The sequence below is a fragment of the Polistes dominula genome, unplaced genomic scaffold, assembly GCF_049000335.1.
Source record: "Polistes dominula isolate Pdom_NZ unplaced genomic scaffold, Pdom_raw_medaka contig_16, whole genome shotgun sequence".
Lineage (NCBI taxonomy): Eukaryota > Metazoa > Arthropoda > Insecta > Hymenoptera > Vespidae > Polistes > Polistes dominula.
In genome coordinates, this window is record NW_028301040.1 from 2,597,005 (window position 1) to 2,623,351 (window position 26,347).

At 29.9% G+C, this 26,347-nt stretch overlaps 8 protein-coding genes and 1 non-coding gene across 9 annotated transcripts; 4 read left to right on the forward strand and 5 right to left on the reverse strand.

The window, feature by feature from the left end:
- Positions 1 to 36: 36 nt before the first annotated feature.
- Positions 37 to 3,242, reverse strand: Arl6 (ADP ribosylation factor-like 6). The gene is made up of 3 exons (XM_015318103.2): positions 2,930 to 3,242; positions 548 to 727; positions 37 to 469 (listed from the first exon to the last, which is right to left on the reverse strand). Exons 1-3 carry the CDS (start codon positions 3,141 to 3,143, stop codon positions 255 to 257), a joined length of 609 nt encoding a protein of 202 aa, XP_015173589.1. The 5' UTR covers positions 3,144 to 3,242; the 3' UTR covers positions 37 to 254.
- LOC107064910 (uncharacterized) lies at positions 722 to 2,936 on the forward strand. Its single transcript, XM_089174586.1, has 5 exons — positions 722 to 874; positions 985 to 1,049; positions 1,142 to 1,608; positions 1,705 to 2,046; positions 2,133 to 2,936. The coding sequence occupies exons 2-5, from the start codon at positions 989 to 991 to the stop codon at positions 2,595 to 2,597; spliced, it is 1,335 nt and encodes a 444-aa protein (XP_089030712.1). The 5' UTR covers positions 722 to 874; positions 985 to 988; the 3' UTR covers positions 2,598 to 2,936.
- A 1,337-nt stretch (positions 3,243 to 4,579) lies between the features above and the next one.
- TRNAI-UAU (transfer RNA isoleucine (anticodon UAU)) lies at positions 4,580 to 4,671 on the forward strand. Its single transcript is given in 2 exon segments — positions 4,580 to 4,617; positions 4,636 to 4,671. It is a non-coding gene; the product is annotated as a tRNA-Ile (tRNA).
- Positions 4,672 to 5,835: 1,164 nt separating this feature from the next.
- On the forward strand, positions 5,836 to 8,015 carry LOC107064830 (uncharacterized). The gene is made up of 4 exons (XM_089174677.1): positions 5,836 to 6,478; positions 6,714 to 7,013; positions 7,107 to 7,288; positions 7,370 to 8,015. The coding sequence occupies exons 1-4, from the start codon at positions 6,057 to 6,059 to the stop codon at positions 7,882 to 7,884; spliced, it is 1,419 nt and encodes a 472-aa protein (XP_089030803.1). The 5' UTR covers positions 5,836 to 6,056; the 3' UTR covers positions 7,885 to 8,015.
- LOC149031794 (uncharacterized) lies at positions 8,010 to 10,562 on the reverse strand. The gene is made up of 4 exons (XM_089174678.1): positions 10,508 to 10,562; positions 9,415 to 9,948; positions 8,668 to 8,892; positions 8,010 to 8,239 (listed from the first exon to the last, which is right to left on the reverse strand). The coding sequence occupies exons 1-4, from the start codon at positions 10,560 to 10,562 to the stop codon at positions 8,010 to 8,012; spliced, it is 1,044 nt and encodes a 347-aa protein (XP_089030804.1).
- A 416-nt stretch (positions 10,563 to 10,978) lies between these two features.
- On the forward strand, positions 10,979 to 11,945 carry LOC107064829 (IQ domain-containing protein K). The gene is made up of 3 exons (XM_089174560.1): positions 10,979 to 11,323; positions 11,402 to 11,538; positions 11,608 to 11,945. Exons 1-3 carry the CDS (start codon positions 10,979 to 10,981, stop codon positions 11,765 to 11,767), a joined length of 642 nt encoding a protein of 213 aa, XP_089030686.1. The 3' UTR covers positions 11,768 to 11,945.
- Positions 11,946 to 12,082: 137 nt separating this feature from the next.
- Positions 12,083 to 13,067, reverse strand: mRpS34 (mitochondrial ribosomal protein S34). The gene is made up of 3 exons (XM_015317913.2): positions 12,952 to 13,067; positions 12,648 to 12,881; positions 12,083 to 12,569 (listed from the first exon to the last, which is right to left on the reverse strand). Exons 2-3 carry the CDS (start codon positions 12,840 to 12,842, stop codon positions 12,165 to 12,167), a joined length of 600 nt encoding a protein of 199 aa, XP_015173399.1. The 5' UTR covers positions 12,843 to 12,881; positions 12,952 to 13,067; the 3' UTR covers positions 12,083 to 12,164.
- Positions 13,068 to 13,450: 383 nt separating this feature from the next.
- On the reverse strand, positions 13,451 to 18,113 carry LOC107064833 (uncharacterized). The gene is made up of 6 exons (XM_089174585.1): positions 17,814 to 18,113; positions 17,545 to 17,715; positions 16,155 to 17,357; positions 14,488 to 14,653; positions 14,041 to 14,398; positions 13,451 to 13,958 (listed from the first exon to the last, which is right to left on the reverse strand). The coding sequence occupies exons 1-6, from the start codon at positions 18,111 to 18,113 to the stop codon at positions 13,598 to 13,600; spliced, it is 2,559 nt and encodes an 852-aa protein (XP_089030711.1). The 3' UTR covers positions 13,451 to 13,597.
- A 5,057-nt stretch (positions 18,114 to 23,170) lies between these two features.
- On the reverse strand, positions 23,171 to 24,529 carry LOC107064828 (uncharacterized). The gene is made up of 3 exons (XM_015317906.2): positions 24,518 to 24,529; positions 23,895 to 24,086; positions 23,171 to 23,423 (listed from the first exon to the last, which is right to left on the reverse strand). The coding sequence occupies exons 1-3, from the start codon at positions 24,527 to 24,529 to the stop codon at positions 23,325 to 23,327; spliced, it is 303 nt and encodes a 100-aa protein (XP_015173392.2). The 3' UTR covers positions 23,171 to 23,324.
- Positions 24,530 to 26,347: the final 1,818 nt, after the last annotated feature.

Consider the following 26,347-nt stretch of genomic DNA (forward strand, 5'->3'; position numbering starts at 1 on the left):
TTCTAAAATGTTATTTAATCTATAAAATAACAAGGCTTATTTAAATAGAAATATTCTATATTTTCTTCTTCTTCTTCTTATTATTATTATTAATTTTAATCTTTTGGACGGATTCGTGTTGTAATTAAAATAATATTATAATTTAACATTGTTAAAACATGAACGCTGTTTACTGCGTCTTCTCATCGATACTTTGAATAAAAATATTTAAAATAATCTTAAACATAATTGAAGAATATTAATTACATTCATAATTATTGTCTTTTATTAATATATATATCGCGAATTTGATCCGTGAGCCATTCTATTGCCGGTTGTAATCCTTCACCAGTAACTGCATTTGTTGCTCGTATATGCCATGGTTTATTCTGGATTTTTTCCAATCCAAGACCTGCGACTAATTTTACAGTTGTTAATGAGTCCGGTAGATCCATTTTATTTGCCAAAAAAAGGATTGGTATTTTACGGCCTGCAATAATAAAATTAAAAAATAATTTCAAATTGAAACTTTAATAAGTTCAACAATTATTGTAATCATTCATTATACCTGCTACGTCAGGATGTTGGAGTAGCATATCTAATTCTTCTTTAACGACAACTAATCTCAGTTTATCGCTACTGTCAATAATAAAAATAATTCCATGACATTCTTTATAATAATGTTCCCATAAGGATCTGTGACGATCATGACCCGACATATCAAACGCGGTAAAATTAACATTTTTGACTGGAAACAAGACGATATTGATGTTGTGTGTAAATTAATAATTAATATATATATCAGTGTTATGTATGTATATGGTGTGTGTATGTATATTACATAGAAATAGTATTAATATTCGTGTAGCTTTCTTTTATTTTATGAACTACTTAGGTTAGTATTACTAAATAAATGAGAATCACTGGGCTATATCAGTTAAAAGTATTTTGGCGGGATTTTATTTAGATATGTGTTTATGTATAAAAATTTTAATTAATTTATAGTAATATGGATTCAAATTTGTCGTCTTTTGATGATACAAGCAGTGAAAAAGAAAATTTGTACGATGGTATGAATTTAAATAATTTATATATGAATACAATAAACCTAACCTTTAAAAATATTATTTAAAATATAATATTATTATATCGTCAATTTTAGGTCCATCAAGTAATAAAAGAAAAGAATTAGAGAAGAAAATAAAAGATTTAAGAGACGTGGTTAAACAATTACAAGAAAAATTACGAGTTACAAGATTCAAGAATATAAAAGGCACAAATAGCCAAAATACACTTGTTGATAAAAAGAAACAGATTGTGCCAATAGATATAAATCATGAATTGTACAGATATAGTGGATTGTATTGTGCACAAGTTGTTGCAACTAAGTTCATAATTGGATTTAGTTCATTTTTGAAGCATCAGGAGGAAAAATTTGCGATAGAATTTATCTTTCAGAATAAAACAATACGTGTAGGCAAATGGATAATGCCTATGTCAGTTGACATGAAACAGTTATTGTCAGAAGTATCACTTAACACGGTAGAGGATTTACATCCTTTTTTAAGAAATTGTAAATTGCATGTCGATTGTTATATTATGAGGTTGCAACAATATCAAACATTCAAGGTATTTATTATTAATGTTCTTCTTACGCGTGAGTTAATAATAAATGAATAAAAAAGATTTTTCTCTTTTTCTTTTATTTCTTTTTATATATTTTAGTCTTACCTTGATAATTTGAATAATTGTAATGTGCAAACAAATTTGGGATATAGTACATTTATATTAGAATTATCACAAGTATACGATAAGATAAATGAAAGTTATGTTCGTATAACAATTTTTTTATGGTATAATTCTAAAAATAATAAACCAGATGATATCAAATTTGAAATACATGGAAATATAAAATACAAAGAGGAGACTGAGAAAAGACTAAGAAAATCTTTAAAAGTATTTTATATCAATGATTTAATAACAGCATTTGATAAATTCTTACAAGAAGACAACGCACAATTTACATGGAAAAGGGAGAATAAGAATGATACTATATCAGAAACTGACGTATGAGTTTAATAGTTATTGATTTTAACTTGTTTGTTTAGTTTATTTCTAACATATGACAGATATTATTATTATTTCATTTATAGGTATCCAGCGATTCGAAAGAGAATGAAGATAACTTAAGTTCAACAAGATCTCCAAATAAAATATTCAAGACAAGACGAAAGAGAAAGAGACCATTAGCGACAACTGCCAAAGGGATAAGAAAAGATAATGTCGATAAGATATTAAAGCAATCGAATAAAAATATAAAAATTCCAACGCAGCTATTAAAACAAGAGGTACACAAAGAAGCAAATACGAGTAAACAAATGAAAAATGTAACTTCTCCTAAACCGTCAAAAATAGTTAAGAAACAATCAAAACTTCCATATTTTTCCATTCAATTACGTTCTCGAGAAAAATTATTAAATACTTCTAAAATAATAGACGATAAAGTAAAAAGGATAAAAAGTAGTGTTACTAGCACTCCTAAACGCTTACGTTCAAGAAAACTCACTTCAATCGAAAAGTTACCACAATTGGATATAAGTGACATAGATGGTAAATAAATTAATGAATAAAAAAAAATATATTGTTTTAATTGTTAAACAACTTAATATATATATGTATATTTATATACCTATTAAGTTCATATATATATATATAATTTATTTTTTATATAATTTAATATTGTACACACACACATATATATATATATAATTATTCGAATTAATTTAAAAAAGAAATAAAACGTTTTTATAATATATCAACTTTTTAATATTATAATAAATAGAAAAATTACGAATCACAATATTGATAACAACAAATAAGTGCAATAAAAAAATGTAAGTGCTGTAAAAAGCATCCACCGTCATTTGATGATCCTCAATATTTAACTTACATGAGAATTTTTCGACATTAAACCCAACCGTGGGCACTATGTCTATGCAACGGTCATCCTCGTGTTTGAAATTATTTATGACCGTCGACTTACCACTGTTATTAAGGCCGACTACTAAAACGTTTACTTCTTTCTTTCTTAGGCCTAGAAGATTAGCTAAACGATCCAATAACCCCATTGTTTCTTCTCCGATTTTGTTGTGTTTATTGAACATCAATAATCCATTTCTACCCTTTGTCGTGATAGCGTCCAGTCTAGTTTTATCTATTTAAGACTAGAACTACCTATGATCATTTGTATACATATATATATATCAAGGTCGTTCATCAGCTTTCCCTTAAATATTGGACTTCAGCGAAAGCTACGGGAATAATATGAACTACAAGCACAATAAAATCCTCTTTTACCACACACCTGTCGTATTGATATATACATCTACGCAGGTGATTTTCGTTCTATGCAAAAATTGAATTTTTATTAAAAAATAACCCGCCTAATAAAGGGAGTGCAAGGTTTTGCCCTCACGGATTTTGTTCAAATTTTGTAAGAAAATAATTTTGTTTCCTTGCTCACAAATATATATGGTTATAGGAGCAACTACTCAATAATTTTTTAGATATTTGCAATTAAAGATGATAAATAAAGATGCCGATTAATATTTAAATTCATTTTTCAATTCTCAAATTCAAAAATAATATCAATATAATATTCAAAAATAATATTATATAAATATTCAAAAATAATATTCATACAATATTCAAAAATAAGTATTTATACAATATTGAAAAATAAATATTTACACAATATTGAAAAATAAATATTTATATAATATTGAAAAATAAATATTTATATAATATTGAAAAATAAATATTCATACAATATTGAAAAATAAATATTTATATAATATTGAAAAATAAATATTCATACAATATTGAAAAATAAATATTTATATAATATTGAAAGCTAAATATTCATACAATATTCAAAAATAAATAAATCGTAAAAGAGCCTCGTGGATGAACCTCGTTTACTTTTTGGAAAAACTTTTCCGAAATACTCTACAAACATTTCGGAAATACCCTACGAACTTTTCAGAAATAACTTACATATGTATATAGGTTATGATCAAGTGCACTCGTACTTTGAGAAAATTCAAAGTCGATTTTCTCGAAAACAAAGCCTCAAACGAAAAATTGTTATTGTATATTTTCGATTTATTTTTTCATATAAAGTTACCCTCTATTCGCTTGTACCTCCAGTTACAGATCACCCTGTATATATGTAGCAAAAAAGTTTGAAATGAATCAAATTTGCTCAGTCCATAAATCTAGTGTTAATTGAATTAACTGCATGTAATGCAGTTTTATAGTCATTGTTTGTGCATTGTCATCGTCGTCCTAAGGGTAGGAGACCCATCGTGCATTCATCGTGCATTCATCGTACATTCATCAAAGTGAGTATATTTTTGTATTAAATAATATCTCAAAAGTTCTAATGCTTTTTGAATAAAATTAAAAAATAATTTTTAAGGATATTAAATATGGTTATTAATTATGAATAATTAATGCACTGCATAATTTAGAAATTTTTTATATTTAATTTTAACAAGTCTAGTACTGAAAAGTTATTTTAGCGACCCTCTTAGCAATCGCTCCAGTGGCGCAATTGGTTAGCGCACGGTACTTATAAGACAGTGTTCGTGAGCAATGCCGGGGTTGTGAGTTCGAGCCTCACCTGGAGCAGTTTTTTTTTTATTTTATTTTTTTATTTTTGAAACATTTTTTTTCAATATATTATTATTAAAGCATAACATTATTACTTTGAATTAATTATCAATATTTATAATACAGCATTAGAAGTGGTCAGTATTAAATTGATTAATATAAAAATTAATACTATTTTGAGATTGAAATATTTTTAAATATAATAATTATTTATTATTTTAAATATTAATCAAATTATATCGATCAAATAATTAATATTATACTGATAAAATGTGATTTGATATAAAAATATTTAATTATTTATATTAAATAAAATGTTCATATGTTAGTTTGACCACGTATAATTAGAATATTTTATCAAATACTATCAATTAATTAATAAAAAAAAATATATACAGACCAAATAAATGATGAAAATAAATAATTAAAAGGATATTAAAAAGGATATTAAAAAGGAATAGAGAAATCATTCGTGATTCTTGCATATACATATATCTCTTGTGTAATGTTATTCTTAAAAGAAACTTCTTTGACCCGAATTTTTTGGAATATAATACCGCTGGTTATACGATAATACACGTACATATATACACACCGAACACAGAGGCATTGATATTGACGTTAATGGCAGAGGCGTTAAAATGGAGGATACGGATGGTGTTTTATGCTAAGTACTCCTTAATCAGTCGAATCACGAAATATCGTATGTTCCTAATAATGGACATCGTTGGTGTCCTCGTAAATCCACATTCCGTACAATGTGACAAAGGTATCATTGAGCCAATAAAAAGAGAACCTTTAAAAGCGTACATCAAACTCTACAAGTTTGTCAGTCTTTTGTAGTTGATCTTACGAAAATGATACGGTCCTTCAACGATTTTAAGTTTTTACACCTTATCACAGGAAAATTCTTTTCTAAGCGAAAAGAACAGGTGCAAATTTTCATTTGATTATTATTTCAATTGCAAAATTTATTGCATTGTTTTCTTCTTTGTTTTACCAATTAAATGTATCGGTAATTATGACAGTGGACTTAAAAATTGATTAAATTGATTTTACGATTAATTGTAGATTTAACAAATTATTTTTATTATAAGGTAACTCATAGAATTAATATTTATAATTGATTGATAATCCACTTTCAAAATTATCGGTATAAATTTATTGTATTTTATTCTTTTATCATAAATAAGAGGGTGGATAGAAAAGTTTTGATAAACTATTTCGAAAAATAAAAGTGAGTTTTATTTGAAAAAAAGAAATTGTTTCTATGTTTCGATCAAAACTTTTCAACCCACCTATATAATTAGAAACTCAAAATTCGCATTATTTGATATACATATTAATTTTTCTTTATAACATTATAGGATTTTAATAATGATTTGTTATTAATAATATTGACGATGTTATCGTTCGATCATGCAACATCTTTCAAATCTCACGATACAGTGTTGATCAATTTTCCTCAAAAATCAAACGATTCCGGTGTGTTTACCAATTATTTACCCTACGAAGAGAGGAATATCGTTCGAATAAAGGATATCGAGGATGTACCAAAAAATAACTCGTCCATGTCGTTAATGACCGAATTAACGAGTGCAACAGAGAACAACAAAGAGGAACAGCAGCATCCATTTGAAGTTGGTGGTCGAGAAGGTCGATATTATTATCGAAGACCATCTCATGTGCAAGTCGGATCCTCTCAACGGGTTTACTCGAGTACAACCGAAAACATAAGTAGTGTCGATAAATCATTACCCCAAAAGAACACCATCCAAATAGAAGAAATATCTTGTCGCGATACGGACGATGACATTTTTTTTAAGTACGCTGCTGGGAATATAGAAATTCGTATAATACAATCCGTTCATTTGCCAAATAGATTAATACCATAAAATCTAAAAGTAGAACAAATTAATAAAGTTATATATACACTGTTATATTTATTGTTCAACAGTTATACCAAATTTTAAACAATTTTAAAAATTTAGTTAATCGTTTTGGTCTTTGAACGGTACGCGTCTGTGTAACTCATAACAATTATTTTTTGTCATTATCAGGGCATCCATAAAAGCAACTACGAATGAATTACCTGTGATAGATAACGTGGAAGATGAGAAGACGTGTAAAATTGTAAAGATAAAAAACGAGTACACGATCAATTTGGAAAAAGAAAAATTTCGTCATTGCGGAGTTGTTGCTTGTTCAACGGAAATCGACAAATTTTATTGTCTAGATTTAAGATTTCCATTGATACCGGGTCTTAGATTGAAAGATGATTCAAAGATTACGCTACGATGTAAAGTACAAGAAAAAATTGCTTCTCGTACGAAACAGATTAAGATGAAAACTCTTGACACGTATGATAATTAATATATTATTGATAATAATGATTTGTTGTTTATTTCATCAAGTTAATATATGTTTGTTATTTTATGCGTGATTTATTTTAGATCGGCAAGAATGGTACCACGTGTTGTTACTGGTGGTTTTCAAAATACTTTAGAAGTCGATGTCGGATTGTTTAGAAAGACATTTCATTCTGATAAAGTATTTGACACTAGAATACAATCTGGTGATACTCTAATTTTAGGGGAAGAAGTATTATTGCGTGTTCTTGTACGAGATGGAAACGGTGATAATGATTTTGATAAAATAAACTAATACGATTAGTGAAATTAACATTAAAATAAAAATAAAATACGTTTATTTCCAGGTTGGAAATATTCGAGAATCGGTGAAGTGACAGTTCATTATATAGAAAATAAACAAGGGAAAAAAGTGATGAATAGTTTATGGATTTTAGACACAAACGGGTGTTTGAATTCTGACATTCGAGAGATTTGTTCTCGAGAACAATATCGCATATCTCCTTTGGAAACTTATCTTATCTTTCAAGCATTCATGTTCGAAAATATGAGAGAGAACGACGAAATGATCTTAACTGTTAAAATAACCGGTTGTTTGGAAGGTGCCGATTGCATTTTGAATTGTCCAGCAGGTCACAACAGAAGATCTAAAAGATCTATTCAAACATATAATAATACCATCGATTGGGAAAATGATATTTCGTTTCGTGTTAATCTTCCTAAAGAAAAAACTGATAGAGAAAATTTCATTCAATATCACCTGATCGTTCCTTATGTTTTTATTGGTTGTGCTTTATCGATTATAGTTGCATTACTTTGCACGATTAGTGTTATTTTAAAAAGAAGAGTTGCGAAATATTGAATAAACGTAATCTCATTTTTATTGTTAATAAATTCAGAATCTTCTCCTATAATTGATATTTAACAGTTGATATTTATCTTATATTTTTGATGTCTTCATTTTTATTCATTTTGAGATCGATTTGGTTAAGTACGATTAGGTAAATACCAGCCGTATAATTCCGAGCATAATTTAATACCAAAAGCAAAAAAAATTGCGGATGTTAATATTCTACGAACGAAACGATCTTTTCTCAAATTGTCAACCATACAACCGAGGGAACAGGTACAAACATCTTCAAAATAACTCAGTCCAGTGCGCAAGTAACGATCCTCCATATATTTTTGCTTTTCTTCCAACAACTTTTCAGCACGTTCTGTAAGACGATGAAAGAATGATTTTTGAAAAATATGTATCTATAATAAACTTATTTGTAATAGTACTGTATCGTTAATCTTTATAAATAGATTAATAGATAAGAATATACGATCCCTATGAAGATCTGTGATTTATATATACAAGTTTTTACATGGATGATTCGTATATGGGTTGTTAATAAAGAAAAATTTTAATAAATTGATCATTATTTTCATTTGTAAATAATATGTTTGTTTGTATCCCTGTCTTTTTTTTTATTGAAAAATATCGTGCACACGTATGATCAAGAAATGTTATCAACAGAAAGAACGGTACCGTATGCAGTACCGTAATTCGTTCTTTTGTCCTGATTCAATTAACAGTACAGTACTATTAGATATGTTCATGATCGACTAGTCGTATTTATACAGAATTTATAATTCTTGCCTTTTAATATTTTAGCAGGACAATTTTGATCACAACCATCGTGTGGCCAATCGCTAGGAAGTTTCTCAGGTGTATATTTGTAATAATTGTCTGGAGAATCGTCTCTACTTTGAATTTTTCCCTTATCATTAACAATTTTGCTTGTTCCAGGCTTTTCTTTACTACTGGAATAAATTATCTTAGTATCAACCACCTTCTCTTTTTCATAATTAATTTGTTTTTGATCTTCGATCGAACTTTCACTTTCAGTTTTTGAATAGATGGCTGCATTATCATTGACTTTTTCATAATCAATTTGTTTTTGATCTTCGATCGAACTTTCACTTTCAGTTTTTGAATAGATGGTTGCATTATCATTGACTTTTTTATAATCAATTTGTTTTTGATCTTCGATCGAACTTTCACTTTCAGTTTTTGAATAGATGGCTGCATTATCATTGACTTTTTCTTTTTCATAAGATATTAATTTTTGATCTTCAATTGAACTTTCAATTTCAGTTTTTGAATAGATGGTTGCAATATCATTGACTTTTTCTTTTTCATAAGATATTAATTTTTGATCTTCATTTGAACTTTCAATTTCAGTTTTTGAATAGATGGTTGCATTATCATTGACTTTTTCTTTTTCATAAGATATTAATCTTTGATCTTCAATTGAACTTTCAATTTCAGTTGTTGAATAGATGGCTGCATTATCATTGACTTTTTCTTCTTCATAAGATATTAATCTTTGATCTTCAATTGAACTTTCAATTTCAGTTTTTGAATAGATGGCTGCATTATCATTGACTTTTTCTTCTTCATAAGATATTAATTTTTGATCTTCAATTGAACTTTCAATGTCTCTTTCTTCTTTTATTTGTGGCCTTTTTATTAAACTAGGACTAACTCGTTCAACTAACGGTGCCACATGAGCGATTTCCTTTTCTTCTGTATAATAAACAGTTTCTTGTTTCAACGTAGCTACAGGTTTTTCATCGTCATCATCGATAATTTCTTTATAATCAGTAATAGGTATCGAATCTTGAACTATTTTGTCAGGATAATCCTTATATCTTTTTTCTTCCTTATATCTTTTTTCCTTATACCGATCGTCGTGTTCTAAATCTTTGCTGGTTACTCTTTGTTTGCGATGACTTAACGGTACTTTATGAATTGTTTTACGTCGAACAGGTTTTTCTTTTCGATAGATCTTTGCTGGATCCAAATCATCTCCGATCTCAACTGAGTGAGCATCGATGACTTTTCGGAGATATTCATCTGTCCAACCTGCCTTTCTGACTACGAAACGAATTAATTTTGGAGAAAAAAATATTACAAATATTAAATTAAAAAATAAAATATTAAAATATAAAAAATATAAATTATAATAATAATATTATTATTATTATTATTGTTTATTATTTATTTAAAATATTTTAAAATATCGAATATTGGAGTTAAGGGATACCTATTATTTATTGGGTCAGTGTTTTTAAATATTTTTAATTAATATATTTAATAAATGGTCAGTATTTATCATCAAATTTGAGTGTACCTTTCAGTAACATGTTATTTTTTAGAGGGCCTTTTAATGCAGGGCCCATTATTTTGTTTATTTTGTTTATAAAATAACGCGTCACTGATGAAATCAGTAATTTACTCTCTATCCAAGTTGATTAATTTCATATTTTCTATTTTAATATCATATGTGTACAATATTGTAGAAAATGTTTGATATTTAATTATTTATATTAAACAAAATATTTTCGTCAATATACTGGCCATTTATTAAACAAATAATTTACTATTAATTGATAAATATGTTGATCTAATAAAACAAAGTAATTATGTAATGTACCTTCTTCCCTAAGTTGCCGTCTTACTGTTGGACATTGTGGAAGGCAATGAAGCATTTATGTTTATAATCCTATTTAAAATTAATTTACCAATAACTTTGTACATAGGCTATGTTACGTTTGCCTGAATAATTAAATTCTTGCGGTCTGTTAAGATCGAAATCGAATAAACCAGCTTCATTTAGACAAATATTTTATAAACTTCAAATAAACGAAAAAACGTAACGTTTGAATTATTTATATTCTTGTTAAAGCATTTTGTTGTATACTACAATTTTACATTAAATCAATGTTGACAGAATATAATTAACCAAATGTTATGTTCGATATTGACACAATAATTACGATCGATTGATCGATTGCCTTCATTCATTATTTTTTCTTCCTTCGAACGAATACAAAAAAAAAAGAGAGAACGAGAGAGTTGTCATTTAAATAATTTAATCATTTATTTAAAAAAAAAAATCGATGTGATGTTTTCTACGTTAGCCAAAGAATACATTGCCAAGAATAAATTTTGTTTCAGTTGTATTCAGGATATTGAAAATGATATTCAGTGTCAAAAAGAACAGAATTCTTGCATAAGAGAATCGCGTGTTGACGATAAACAAGAATACAATTTATGGCAGTCTATTATTGATGAATACGAGGAAAAACGAGCTCAATATACCGAATGGAAAAAAGAAAAGGAAGATTCGTCAATCGTAGTTCCTTATCAAGATAAACCATCGAATTATTTGAATAAAGAAATATTTCCTTTATTGTTACCAGCAATGGAAAAGATGTTGGCTGAAGCTCGTCGTTGGGATGTACTTAAAGTAAATTACTTTGATAATTCTTGTTATATATAGAATGAACAATATATTTAAAAGTAATTGTTTATAAATTATAATTAGGTACAGAAAAGTCGATTTAATGGTCTCGATTATTTGGCTGAAATTTTGTGGAACCTTAATCCAAAATATCCTAAACGTAAAATTAAATGGCATACGGTTTTTGAGATACCACAATTTAAATTATTATTACGTTTACAGTAAGATCAGAGATAAATTAGTATAATTAAAAAATTATATATAATATTTCAAAATATTGTATTCTATAGTCCAAGGCCAATCTTTCCAATGTCCTGGTTATTAACCAAAGAGGAAGCAGCTTTGTATATACAAAAATACGTACGTGGTTGGTTAGTTAGAAAACGTGATAATGTACAAGAAATGAGACAATTTTGGAAGGTATTTGAAATTATAATAATTATGCGTTGATATTATATTAATGCGTTGATTCATTTTGTAAATCTCATAGGCTCTTGCTGAGGAGAAAGCAGATATTACTCAAAATTTACTGGACAATGATTTAGGTATTATTTTACTATTGTTACATCTACACATTTGTAATAATAATCGATACAAAAAATAAGAAATCTAATTTGTCTATGGTACGATAATGAATGTGTTAAAAGTGTAATTTCATTTCAGGACCAAAAGATAAGTTGAAAATGGAAAAGAAGATAGATGATCTGTGCGAATTTTACAAATTATTAGGAAAGTATAAGACAACATAATTGTAAATATCAAAGGTACATTTGTTAAATTTAACATATTTATTAAATTTAAATCTATAAGACAAAATCCTTTATATACATAATTCTGTAATGAATCTTTACGTCGTCGACGACTCTTTTCTGATGTTCGCGTAAAGACTAGGACTAATAGGTGTTCCAAGATCTACTCCAAATTTAACAGTAGGTTCTTCTCCTTCTTCTGCCAACCTGTATCGTTTTACTCCATTCCATTGGTAGACAATTTCTAATTGTGGATCCTCTTTGACTGTCACTCCTGCTGCTTGTCGTTGACGAATTATTAATTCCTTCAGGAGAGGTGGATATTCCATTGTTCTTGGTACTATTCTTGGGTTCAATGGATCATTGTAATACATATATTTTTCCTCTTCGTCTTTAGGGATCAAAACATAATCTGCCTTATAAGTACATCCGTCTATTTGTTCAGGTGGATAGGTTTTTCCACGGAAAGTATTTTCAATAAGAGCTACGATCTTTCGATCTTCCTGTAGAATAAGATTTAAACATTAGAATTTGTATTTTGATTTATATGGGAAAATATTATAAACCGTTTTATAACTTACATGTGGTTGCAGTTCCTTATTTGGAGCAGGTAGAGTAGCAATTTTAAGTATTCTCATAAAACAAGGTTCAGGATATCTTTGAAATCTATTACGTATTACCATCCTTCCTACACCAAAATTTTTTAAATTTCCTAAGATTTCCCATAACGTCTTCCCTTTAAATGATGTTGTGCGACCAATATATTTAATAGGCATTTTTTTAAAGTTTCTTACTTTAATATAATAAAATGTTTACTGTAACATGATTATCAAATTTAATATTAATAGAATTGGTAATATTAATTAATTAAACATTATTTCTTACTTATTTTAATTGATTTTTTTCCTTTTTTATTTAGAGAATTAAAAAGTTTGGTTAGTACAGATTATACATAACCTAAAATCATAACATGAAAAAAAGTAGAAGTAAATCGATTGTAGATGGCATTTATGTAAGTGTAGATAAAGTAGGTGTTGATATTATCAGCGTACAATTTGTAGTACTTTAGAATGTATGGGTATGGTAAATGTACAATAAATAAATGCAAATATAAATATATTATAAGATGATAATATTTATTGATAAAAATATAAATAGATTGCAAAGAAAATGCATTACTTCTCGATCCGAACTAGCTTAAAGTCCGAATCACATTTTTTCATCAAATATTTGACGATTACGATCGATATCGTGAATCGAACGAAGTCATTAAATAAACATATGTTAAATATTATATTTATAAGCCCGAGTTATTTTTAGCAAAAGTATGTACAATAAATTATTTCTTAAATATACAATGGTGGCCAACCTAATGAGAGAATTGTTTTAAAAAAAGATTTAAATAAAATTCAATATCACGAGAGGCAAAATAAATAATACAATTGTGGTTACTTCCACAATATGTTATTGATAGCGAACTTTAGACTGCGGGAGCTTACTTCGAGAAGAATAATTAATTAGTATGAATAAATTAATATTGATTGATCACTTGTCGGATCCAATCGAGATAGAAAGAAACGCGAGAATAGACGCCAGGAACCCCAGCTTGACCACATCCAATACCCCAAGACACAACTCCAGCAAGTTGCCATTGTCCATGACGTTCGCAGACCATGGGACCACCACCGTCTCCTTTACAAGCATCTTTACCCTCTTCTCCTCCGGCACAGATAAAACCAGGGTGAAGATTGAAACTTGGTCCAAGTCTTGTTCTCCTCATTTGACTTTCGCACAGTTGGTTGTTTATAACAGGCACATCGACTTCTTTAAGAATGTTTTGGTACTTTCCGAAGTCACCAAAAGCATCCTTACCCCAACCGGTAGTCCAACATCTGAACAAGAACATCAAAGAAAAATAAATAAACGATGTTTTCCATTTGTAAGTTTTATAATTACGATCAGTGTATTACAAACCTTGCTCCGTTAAAATCGTCACGTTTGTCCGGAAGACAAGCAGGATTGATGTGTGGGTTTTTATCGAAATCAATTGGATGATCAAGTTTTAAGATGGCCATATCGTTGTAAAGAGTACCAGCATAGAATTCCGGGTGCACATAAACGCTGACGATATCTCGTTCGATGTAAGGATAGAATTCAACATCGTGATTGACATCCCATTCACCTAATCTAGCTCTTAGATCACGTCCAGCATAGGTTTTTACGCAATGAGCAGCGGTAATAATGTGTCGTGGCGATATCAATGTTCCACCGCAAACGTAAACGCTCTCGGTGGGGTCTTTCTTCAATATAGCCACTTGCCAAGGATATTCACCTAAATATATAAATATAAATTAATTGCTATAATAGTCTCCTTTTATTTTTTGTACAAATATTTTTGGTTACTTGTAATTGAATACTCACCGAATTCTGAATCTCCGTCGACGTATGCTGGAGTTTTGATCCTAGCGTTAACACCTTTGGTATATCTGGTACCACATTGACCAGGTCGTGGTCGCGAACCAATTATCTGGCTACTTCGACAACAAACGTGACGTGGACCGCAAGCTGGTGGACGACCGAATTGTCTCTGTTCGGAAATAAAGAATAAACATGAGTATAATATTATTAATATTAATTACACATTCATTTGATGTTTAATGAATAATTATGAACATGTCCACAATATTGTCTTTAAAAGGATATTCCTAAGATCGATATGATGAATGAATTATTTATACTTAAAATGGTTTGTACAATAATGACAATGCATTCTTGCATAACTCGATATCACGTCATTTGGTTCCTGTCAGCGATTGGTAATCATGTCGTTTCTCTAATGACCCTGCAACACTTTGATGAATCTGATTTGGAGGACAGTTCTACGTTCGAGTTCTTACCTCCTCCGTTTTATCGATCGTTTTCAAGTCACGCTTCTTTCTATCTCGAAAAGCTATCTTTCCATTTTGTCTTTCGTTCGATGAACTCTTAGCGGAGTAATGATTTCTTCTAGCATCGTCGTTGTACGATGCATTTGTACGAGAATTTCTATAGTAATCATTATAATCTTCTAAATCGTCTGAGTAGTCGTAATCATCGTCATCATTACGATAATAATCAGAATAGCCACTTTGGTAGAAAGGACTCTGATGATAATTGGAATGATGGTAATTGTGGTGATAGGGTTTTTCATGATAAAAAGGACCACCATGGTTAATTGGGTAATAGGGTTTGGAAGGGTAATGATTAATCGGTTTTTCGTAAACTACTGGCCCTGCTGGATAATACTCCGGTGCGTAATTGCCCAATAGAGTTTCTTTTTTATGCGCTAGAAAGTTTCCCAATTTATGAACGAGTCCTGGATTTGGTGTTAAGTGTAGATTCACCAATGGCTTAATCACTTTCTCCCCGTACTCATCTTTGGTGACTTGCACAGCTACGAATGGATTTACGGATACCAAACCGAGATTTATACCGTTTCCACCGTTTCCATAGTATGGATTTATTGGATTAATGTTAGTTTGGGGGAGACCGAAACTAACTCCCCAAGTAGGCTTCACGTTCAGTTTCGAGGTGTCCAAATCTCCGACAATTAATCTCTGCAACGAGAGAGTCGAAGATTCACTTAGAGATCCGAGTTTTGGTTTTTTTTTTCTTTTTATTTTTAAGAAACGCTCTAAGTGTTAGCAGCTTTACCATTAGTTTCTTTCCCTTTCTCTTTTCGATTATTTACCTAATTTTTACATTTACATAATTATCGACATATATATCAATCGAAACTCGGATCTCTCTCTTTTTTTTTACCCACCTCAACAACGTTGAACGGAAGCCTGTTAAAGTGATAAATATTCTTGATAATATATAAAAGCAATAATAATGAACTTCCGAGCATTCGGTTCGAGGCGAGCATTTGTTTCCTTGCTGTTGTTATAATTTAATCGACAATAGTAATATCATAAATGTATTAATAAAGATAAAGAAAGTCAGAGAGAAAATGAGAAAGGGAAAGTTTAGAATTGGATTGATTCTCGCTACGAACAGATAGCTCGTTTTTAAAGTAGTAGAAACGATAGAAATAATTTTCAACTTACGCTTTGAGCTTCCGATTTTTTGTCCTCATTATGTTCAGATCTCTTAATGGTATCTCTTTTGGATCTTTTTTCACTTGGAACAAAATCGTTATTTTCTTCAGAATCCGATATTTGATCATTGTTTTCCTGAGTTTTGCGATATTCATTTTCATTAGTTATGTTGACTCCTTTTGGGACTCTTACGACGCTCATTGTACCATTTCCATCCGTGACAACAACTTCAACAGTTTCAGCTTCGATATCTTTACCAAGATTACGAGGATCGATTGCCAGGTAAAGATCATCTTTACGTCCAACATGATTGATGGTTGAACATTGTTCGTAAGGTACGCACACGCAGTCTTCGTAACTTGACGATGACAATCCATTGTCGAAACCATTTTCAAAAGATCCAAGACCACTGGCAAAGTTGTTACCGTTTGAAGCAAAATTATTATTGGCTATGTAGGAATTGCTTGAACCGAATCCAGAATATTGTTTTCCCGTATTAACCGAACTTAATCCACCGATTGTAGATTCACCCTTTATTTTCTCGTAAGTTGGAAAAGCATTCGCATAACTGTTGGACGATGCTGCTTCGTTCAAACTGTTACCGGAGTTAGTTGCCTTAATTTTAAAATTCTTTCTATAATCTTCGAAGTCGTTGATTGCTCCAGTGTAAGAACCACCACTGCCATAACCATATGCATTGAAACCATTGCTTCCAATTGGACCAGGTCCAATTATCGGAGTGGATCCAGCGTTAGCAATCGAATCTCCATGATGATAATGATGATGAACGTGTTGTTGTACGGAACCATCCGATTGTTGTAGGATCACTTGCTTCTTGTTAAGAAATTTATTATCGAAATCTATTTCGGCGTCAATGCTAGGTTCATAAATCGGTTTTGTACCATATATAGGTCCACCTGGTTTCTTCAGACCAATCTGTGAACCAATAAAACTTGATGGGGGTCTAGAATAAATTGGTCCATGTCCGGCTCCGATGAAAGATGGTGGTGGTGGTCCTGATAAAATCGGTCCAGGAGCGAAACCAGGTCCTAATGGTCCTGGTTTTCCATAACCATATGGTCGTTTCACTGGCACGGCTGGTAATGGGCGACCAACGGGTTTTATTGTCACGGGTTGTGCGTAGATTACATCTTGGGGATGAATATCACGATGGGGTGAATAGTATGGACGACGACCTTCTAAATTCTCGCACTGTGTAAATACAAACATTTTATTTATTTGACTGTAAAGTATCGAAGTTAAAAATATTACTTCTTCCGTTTCGAATTAGTTGTCACATTTGGTGTGTGCATTTTTATACATATATGACAACTATTTTCAGACGAAAGAAGTATAAAATATTGATTATTTATTTTTGCAAATAAAATATTAAACTCACGTTCATGAGACCTAGCGAACATAGTTTATCTTTGATGTAACTACGAGCTACAGTATCGTTTCCTAATTGGAGAGCATTTTTCACGTCAGGATCAGCGTAGAGTTCATCGTAACCTTCGAGATTGCGTCCCTGTCGATTGTAGATGAGAATATTATCGATCACAGAATCCACCTGCAAATCACACATGTGTTTTTTGTTGTTGTTTAATTAATGTTTCTTAATTTTGAATATAATATTTTTCTATCGTATTTTGATTTCAATGTGTTTACCGTTCGTTGATCGACCGCTTCAGCAACACCGCTAGATTGCGATTGGATATTAGGGTTGTACAATTGCTGTTGCTGCGACTGTTCTTGTTTGAGAGCATCAGGTGCAGTAAATGAAACGGGATGAAATGATTCTTCTTGCGTGTTAGATGCAGCAAGCAAATCTTGAACTTGATAAGACCATTGCTGCTGTTTTTGGTTCGTATTACTTGAACTCTGCGATGAAGATGACGTCTGATACGTCACTTGAGTTGCCAACGTACATGTTGCTAGACACGCTAGCAGTATTGGCCAGAATTTCATTCTAAAAAATATAAATAAATTTCAATGAAATATCGATTCGTCTAATTTCATTTGAATTTTTTTTCTCTCTCGATTTTCCTTTCATACTTTTCTTTTTCAACAAATATTTTATGTAAATGTATAGAAAGTTCTTTATACTCGAGAATTAATGCAAATTATGATCATGCGTAGGTGTGATCTAGTCGTTCGATTCATAATTCAAAGAGGAAAAGTATCATTTTGTCATATTCTTTCAAGGTAACAATAATAATTTAATTCTCATATCATTTTTCGATCATTCTTCTTCATCTTCATCCGTTTTATTACCATCATTGACACACTTATTTTTTTTTATTTCATCATAAAAATTCTTAGGAACTTTTAAAATACTTATTGATACGTTGTCAAATTTGTTTTTCGTAAGTGCTAATTTTTAATTGCAAAACTTACACGATTTACATAATATTTATATGGTCAGGATTACTAAATTTCATGGATATTCAATTGCGACGTGGGTTTTACCAAAGTTGCGTGTACGTCTTCATTTCTTTGCTTTAACTCAAGCAAGTCTTGTGAAAGTGCATATCACCTTTCTCCGATCTGTTTTTATTACTCAGCCAACGTACTGACACGAAAGAAAGATGCACTTGAAGATTACAAGAAAAAGAAAAGTATGCAGAGAAGAATCGAATATAATTTATTCATCATGCATGAATATTCATCGGTTTAAAGCACGGTGAAGTGTTTAAATGGTACAGGATGATACTCTTTGTTTTCATGTTCTTAATTGAAAGTTAGAATAGCTCTAATTTTTCTTTCTTTCATTCAAGTTAATCAATTTCTCAAATTGTATGTTAATTGAATTATTGATTTATTTGAACGAGTAGTTACATGAGTGAATTGAAAAGTTTCGTAGAAGGTGATCAGTTATAATTGAACGATGATGCGATCCTGTAACCGATAGGGTCAACGAAAGTAAGAGGAAGTTGAGAGAAAGTCGTTTGACTGGTTAACAGAACTTTAATATATTCTTTTATATCGGGTATACCAAGAAAAAAAGATGTTTGGTCTATTCTTTAAGACGTTGTTTCGATACGGTGAAAGTTCTTACGTAAGAACGGGACTAAAAGTTCCAAATATAGACAATGATAAAAGTGAAATATTTAAAAAAAAAAGAAACGTTCAAATAGTTACAGATAATATTATATAGGCCATGGAAAGAAATCGTCTTGTTAAACGTTCATCGTTAACACACAATGGCTATTTTCTCAGACAACTTCGACAACTACTCAGGTGACACGAAGCAACGAGGAGAAAGTTTAAGGAATCATTGAACCCTGTCTTAGGTGAATCTCTTTACATTTTTCTTCATTTCTTTTTTTGTCTTTTCTTTTTTTAATGTCTGTCTGTTAAAAAAAGAAAATTATAAATTAAATTCAGATTCACTTAACAAGGGATGCACGAGTTTGTATTATAAGATGAGGGTGGATTGGAGGTCATTTTTTTGTTTGTTAAACAAATTCAATTTTGTTTTTTGACATTAGTGTTTAAAACTTTTCAATTAACTTTTGTATTAATTACCTCCCTCCCCAACCCCTATCCGTCATTTTCTAATATATCAAACAATACGATTATTATAATTAAATTAATTAATTGCTATTATTTTATGGAAATAATTGAAATTAGATAAATAAAAAATTCTTTAAATAATATTATATATTTTTAAAAATGTTTAATTAACGAATTTTGTTATTGATAGATACCTGTTACTATTTGCACAAGTTGATTACACAGGAAATTTCTTCCACACACCTTGTGAACCTTTTACGATGGACTCTCGCTGTTTATCACGATAATACTTTCTCCAAGTTGTACAAGACTGGTCTGTGCTTTTACCGAGACCGTTCGAATCTTATATACTTTCGTACCTCTTTCGGGGATGCTGAGGCAGCTACGCGATTGGAACATTCATGGTGGGGTAACATCTGTCTGACTCATTCTTCAAACGGACATCCGTCTTTCGGATTCGCTCGTAACTCGAATTATTCGCAATATACGCAACCCCCTTTTACCAATTTATATATATACCAAAAAAATTTACGAACAATTTTTATACGTCATATTTAAGACTCGTGATTGGTATTAAAACATTGCTTATATTATTTTTAATTATCACGTTTAATAATTATTAAACATTTATTATACAGAAAATATTAATAGTATCATGATTTCCAAAAAGTATTCAAATTTAGGTCAAGGGCTAATATATTGGCATTGCTGTAATGTGATAATTGTATGTGGGTGGGTTGAATAGTTTTGAATTTATTATTCTTTTCTAAAAACGTTTTAAAAGAGAAAGAAGGACTATGTCAAAAAATAAAAGTTAATTTGACTGACAAAATAATATTGTTTTTTTATGTTAGGCTTAAAACTTTACAAACCCATTCACTGTAATATTATTGCAGAGTGATATTTCGTAAATTTTTCGGATTAAGTTGTTTGTTTACAACATTATGCTTAATTAAATTATTAGTCAATATGTCTGTGTTAATTAATTTAAAAAAAATTGCACACAGACTTATTGACCAATCTAATATATTTTTATTTAATACAGAGTGTTCCAAATATTATTCAATATTGTTTAGTTTAAAACTAGGATATTTCTAAATAAATTTGTTTATTTTTTAGAGTAAAATTATTACGACATTTATAGGTTTTTTTATTTGGAAAATTTCAATGTTGTTTCGAGGCTAATTTTATTTCTTTTTTCTTTTTCTTTCTTTTCTTTAGCAGGAACCCTCTAAAAAAACACATTAATTTTCACGTAGAATAATATTTTTGTCCAATCTCATTTGATTATTTCGATTAAAAATAAAAATTGAATTATAGAATATTAAGGACGAATAAATGAAGTGAAATCATAAATTAAATGCGATTATATTGATTCAAAAAAAAAAAAAAAGAAAAAATTAGAATACGTAGGAGACGAGTGAAATTTTTATTGAGTTCGTTTGTTCCTCTGATTTTGGATCGCAGGTAGAAGAGCGGAACCGTGAGATTGTTAAGTTCGTCGGTGTATATCTGAGTAGAATATCCTGGCTGGTCTTCCATCGTGTCCGAAGGAAACATGACACGTGCTGAACACCACTACCTAGAAAAAGGAGTAATTCATAGACGATACACACGAACGAACGAACGAACGAACGGACGAACGACGCGACACACACTTTCTTTTCGTGATCCTCTTCGTTCTCAACCTTGACATCATCTTGTCTGAAATTCGACTGTCCGTACTTATGATCGAATCGTTTTACCAATTTCAAATGATTTCAAAGAAAAGTTAGACCATCCAAAGAATTTTTGGATACTCTTTTGTAAGAAGAATTTGTGAAAGTAAATTTAGTTAGAAATTTGAACAAAAAAAAAAGTTAATTTTATCATTTATCAAAATAAATGGCCAAATTTTCAATCGTCAACTTTGAATTGCAACTTTTGAACTTGCATAGTTTAATTTTCATCTTCATCTAATTCATCTTCACACTTTTTTATGTAAAATATTTCAACACAATTAGTATAAAATTAATATATATTGTTTATTTATTCAAATCATTTATAAATTTTAAGCTAACATTCCTTGTTTTGCATAAATACACCCTTGATTATAGATTTGTTTTTTTTTTGTTTTTTAATGAATAATAAGAAGTTGACGAAATAAACAGACGTTGAGCCGAACCGCAGTTCCTTCGTTTTGTGTGTTGTCTTTCAGGTTCCGGGAGAAAGTGTTGTCTCCAGGATGGTTCAGAACTAACCGGGTGTAATAACAGTTTTCGAATAAAGAGATCGTTTATACGATTAAATTATGTATATGTAGTATTATAAACAAATGTTTATATCAAACTTTTTTCATTGTTCAATGAGAAACCAAATATTTTCGTTTTTAGATTATTACAGAATATTTTCTCATTAACGTTTTTACCAGGAAACATTAAATTTCGTTACATGTTCTTCCTTCTTCTTGTAAAATTGAGAAATAGAAAGAATTAAGAAAAAAAAAATATATATATATATATAAAAAATGGATTAAAACCCGTTTTGTGTGTTGAGTGGTGGTTGGTCGGTTTCGTTCGATGCACCCGATCCGTTCTCTTGCACAATAGGGATTTTCCGTCGCGTGTTTTAGCTCGTTGCGTTTCGTAATTTTACATCTGGGAATTTTGTATCATGACTTTGCCTTCGAAGCATGTATAATAAAAGAAAACGAAGGTAACAACTTCATGACTTATTTTTTCACGTACGTCATTAATACACGTGTGCATCGAATCAACAACATGAACAACAACAACAACAACAATAACGACAACAAGTAATAAGTCAATGGACATTTTGATTTTCTTTTTATTCTATACTTTATCATTTTCTAATCTTTTATATGTTTTATATAATTTATGTTTGATCGAATAAAATACGATTTTACATTTTTGCCGGATCAAAAACATTGTTTGGGCAGGGTTTCTTTACGTTAAGTCAATATTACGTAACAACCCGTCCCATTCAAGGTGCAATGACGTCAATGAACGTGTTAAGAGTTCCGATGAAGTTCCGAGAAAGTTTCCGATCTTTTTTCACTTTCCTTTTCATCGCATTCTGCGCGATGATCAACCGATACGCTCGTTTATTTATTATTTACTTCTCTGAATCAAATTCCCTATTTATTCGTCCATGTAGAAAATGGGGAACAAGGACGACACTTGTCATTTTTTCTTTTCTCTCCTCTCTTATGATTTTTTATTTTGTAAACGATATTGTTTCTTTATCCCGAAAGAGATACTCGTTGTTGTAATTAGTCGTAATTTAAATGACTTTTTCTTTGGACATTTGAATTATTCATAAACTACGTTTATAACATTTTAAAAAAAAAATAATAATAATAATAGTGGTGTGAACAATGAAGGATATTTTCTAAGGACAACGATCATCGTAGCAAGGGAATTTTTTAAAGGAATTTTCAATCGGATAACATATGTTACATTTGAGTGATAAATAAATAAATAAAAATGTTGAGTTTTAATGTTCTTTTTTTTTTTCATTTTTTTTTTCTTCTAGTATTTTTTTTTTGCGTGAATGATTTTATCAGTACGCGATACATGATGATTTATCGGTGAAAGGTAAGATAGTTCTCTGTAATGTTTATGTTGTCTTGAGCCGAAAATGAAGGAAGCGAGATCATGGTTATCAGTAGGTAATGTGGTATCCGTGTTGTTCGATCGAATAACTGGATGGTACAGCGGCTATTTCAACAGGTGCTGCATAAGTATAAGTGTATGGTGTTAACTGTAAAAAAAAAAAAAAAATAAAAGATTAGATAAATCATTAATAATTTCTTCATGAATTAATTTAAGCGTTCGTTTAACAAAAATTTATAATATACAATGTTTTATTACAAACAATTTCGTTGCAAATAAATTTTATAATTCTAACGTATCCTAGTTATGTAAAAGTGAATAATCGAAGGATGCAGATTATCGGATTTATACAGTATATATTTATCCAATTAATGATAGAATATACGTGAGACAAGAAATCGATAATAATAAGATAATTGAATAAATGAAATTTATTAGAATGAGAAAATTTAATGAGATTGCTATTTGTACCGGTAATTATGACCATGGGATGAGTGACAAATTGGAAAAAAAAAGAATTAAATTGATTTTACATTAGAATTATTTTGATTATAAAATAAACTGTAACCCTAGTCATAATTAACGGCACATACCAAAGACGAAATCATCTGTTACGTACTTGGGGTAAAAAAGCAAAACGAGGAATCAAAGGCGAAGCGATGGGTGTGATAAGGGGTGTCAGTTTAGCGGTGGATGCTGGTGTTTTGATTTCTGATATCACTGAAAGTGGAGACGGTGCTGGTGCTGGTTCTGGTTTAGGTGCAGGTGCTGGGGCAGACCAGGCTAAGCCAACGAAGGCAAACAGGATTAACTGTGAACATATTATCAAATATATTACATTATATTATATATATATATATATGAATATAAATAACCATTTTGAACAATTAACAATTTAATTAATTATACATTTGTAACGTATAATAATTAAAACAAACAAATGTATATATATATATATTGGGTTGTTCGAAAAGTTCGTGCCGATTTTTGGTAAATGGCATAAAGTTTGTTTTACTAAAAAAAAACTTGAGAAGTTCTGGAAGGCAGAAATTTTGAAGCTACCCTTAAAGATGGAAAAAGATTGTGGAACAGAAAGGCACTTATATATATATATATTTAAAAAAAATATATACCAAATGAAAAAAACTGAAATTTGTTGCGTTTCAATTTTTCGTCAAAATCGGCACAAACTTTCCGGACAAACCAATATAATGTGGAATAATAGAATAATTATCAACTTACGTATTTGAACATGTTTGCGGATTTGTGTAGGAGAAGAAAATGTTGTAGAACCGCTTACGATGAGATTCTTCTGTATTTCTGTGCGAGGACGCTGGAAGACCACTCGTACTTATAGGGGTTCTGAGGACCAGCGAAAAAAGTAGACTCGTTCCAGTACCTAAGAGAAGCGTCCCTACGCACAAGGCGCATTCCTTTCTGCTACCAAGGTACACAAGGTACACTGTCTATGTATCTTCCTCTAAACACGGTTTATTTACGTACACGTACGATAACTTTTCTCTCTTATCGCTTTCAGTTAGATTATCTTCTTTCGTTAAGGTCGAGTACATCGTGTTGAACAGAGTTCATTTTTTCAGTCAAACTCACCTTTATTTTATGACCTGGTCCATAATTTATGAACCATAATAATTTTTTTTTTTTTTGAAAAACAAAGAATAGTATGTAATATTTTGTCAAACAACTCTCGCGAATATTATATGCAAAAAATGAATTGATGATGATTTTCAGAAGAAGAAAAGAAATGTTATTGGTTAATAAAATAAATCAATCATTGGGCCGTGATCTTGAGCGATCGTCAAGATCAAGCTAGAGGTCGGTACATAATATTGTTGAACGATCAATTAATTTACGATTAAATTACAGATAAACCGGTATTTCGACTCACTTTCGATTCCTCAAGATACTTGTATCTTGCGAGACAGGTTACAACTTGTTCTTTAAACGTAATCCTTCTTTCTTTTTTTTTCTTTTCTTTTCTTTTCTTTTCTTTTTCTATGCATTAGTCAACCGCAATACTCGAGATAAATATTAAAATTAATTACAGATCGGGCATGACAGTTAAAATGAACGTTATTTTACGATAATGAAAATTTTGCTTATAAGCTTATGGTGGCCAACAAATTTAAATGATTTTTATCTGCATCATAATGTATGATACTATATATATATATATATATATATATATATATATATATATATATATATATATATATATACTCGAGTATCGATTATTCAATATTAACTATACATCATTTGATATACATGCATATATCTTTCCTTTTTCGTTATTGGTAATATTATCGATTGAAAAGAAAATATTCATCGAGTTAAATATTAAATGTTATATAATATCATTGAAAAGGGATAGACATGTAAAATCGTAAATTAAATATTATAAAATAAATAAAAATACATTGAATCACTTTTTAATATTAAATACACATGTATTCAATATTTTTCAATATTTTGTGCTCTAGTATTTTCTTTATTTTAGTATTTAGTTCTGTACATTTGTTTCTTGTAATTTTATTGGTTTTACGTTCGTAGAAAAAAAAAACAATATGTATGGAAAAAAAATAAAGATAAATAAATAAAAAAAAAAGAAACAGATAGGATTGTTGAAAATAAACGATGTAGAAAAAGTCGATAGGTCGAGAAGGAGTGTAGAAAAGATTGCACGAAGAGAAGAAACGAGAAGAGTACTTGGCAATTCTCCTCGTTCATTCACCCGAGACCTTGGATACTCGTAGATATCCTTATGTGGTTTTACAACTGGCGATCGAACCAAGGAATAAGTCAGACAGGGTTTACAGGTACGAGAATAAGAAACAGCCAATACTTTGTCGATTCAATTTCTCCACTCGGTTTTCTCTAACGAGATAAAAATAAGAAATAAAAAACAGTAACAACAACAACAACAACAACAACAAAAAGAAAAAATCAAAATGATTCTTTTATAAAAATCAATGCAACAATTTAATACAACGAGTACTTAGGTATAATAAAATAAGAAAAATAAAATGATAAAATTTTGCTATTACTTGGCAACGG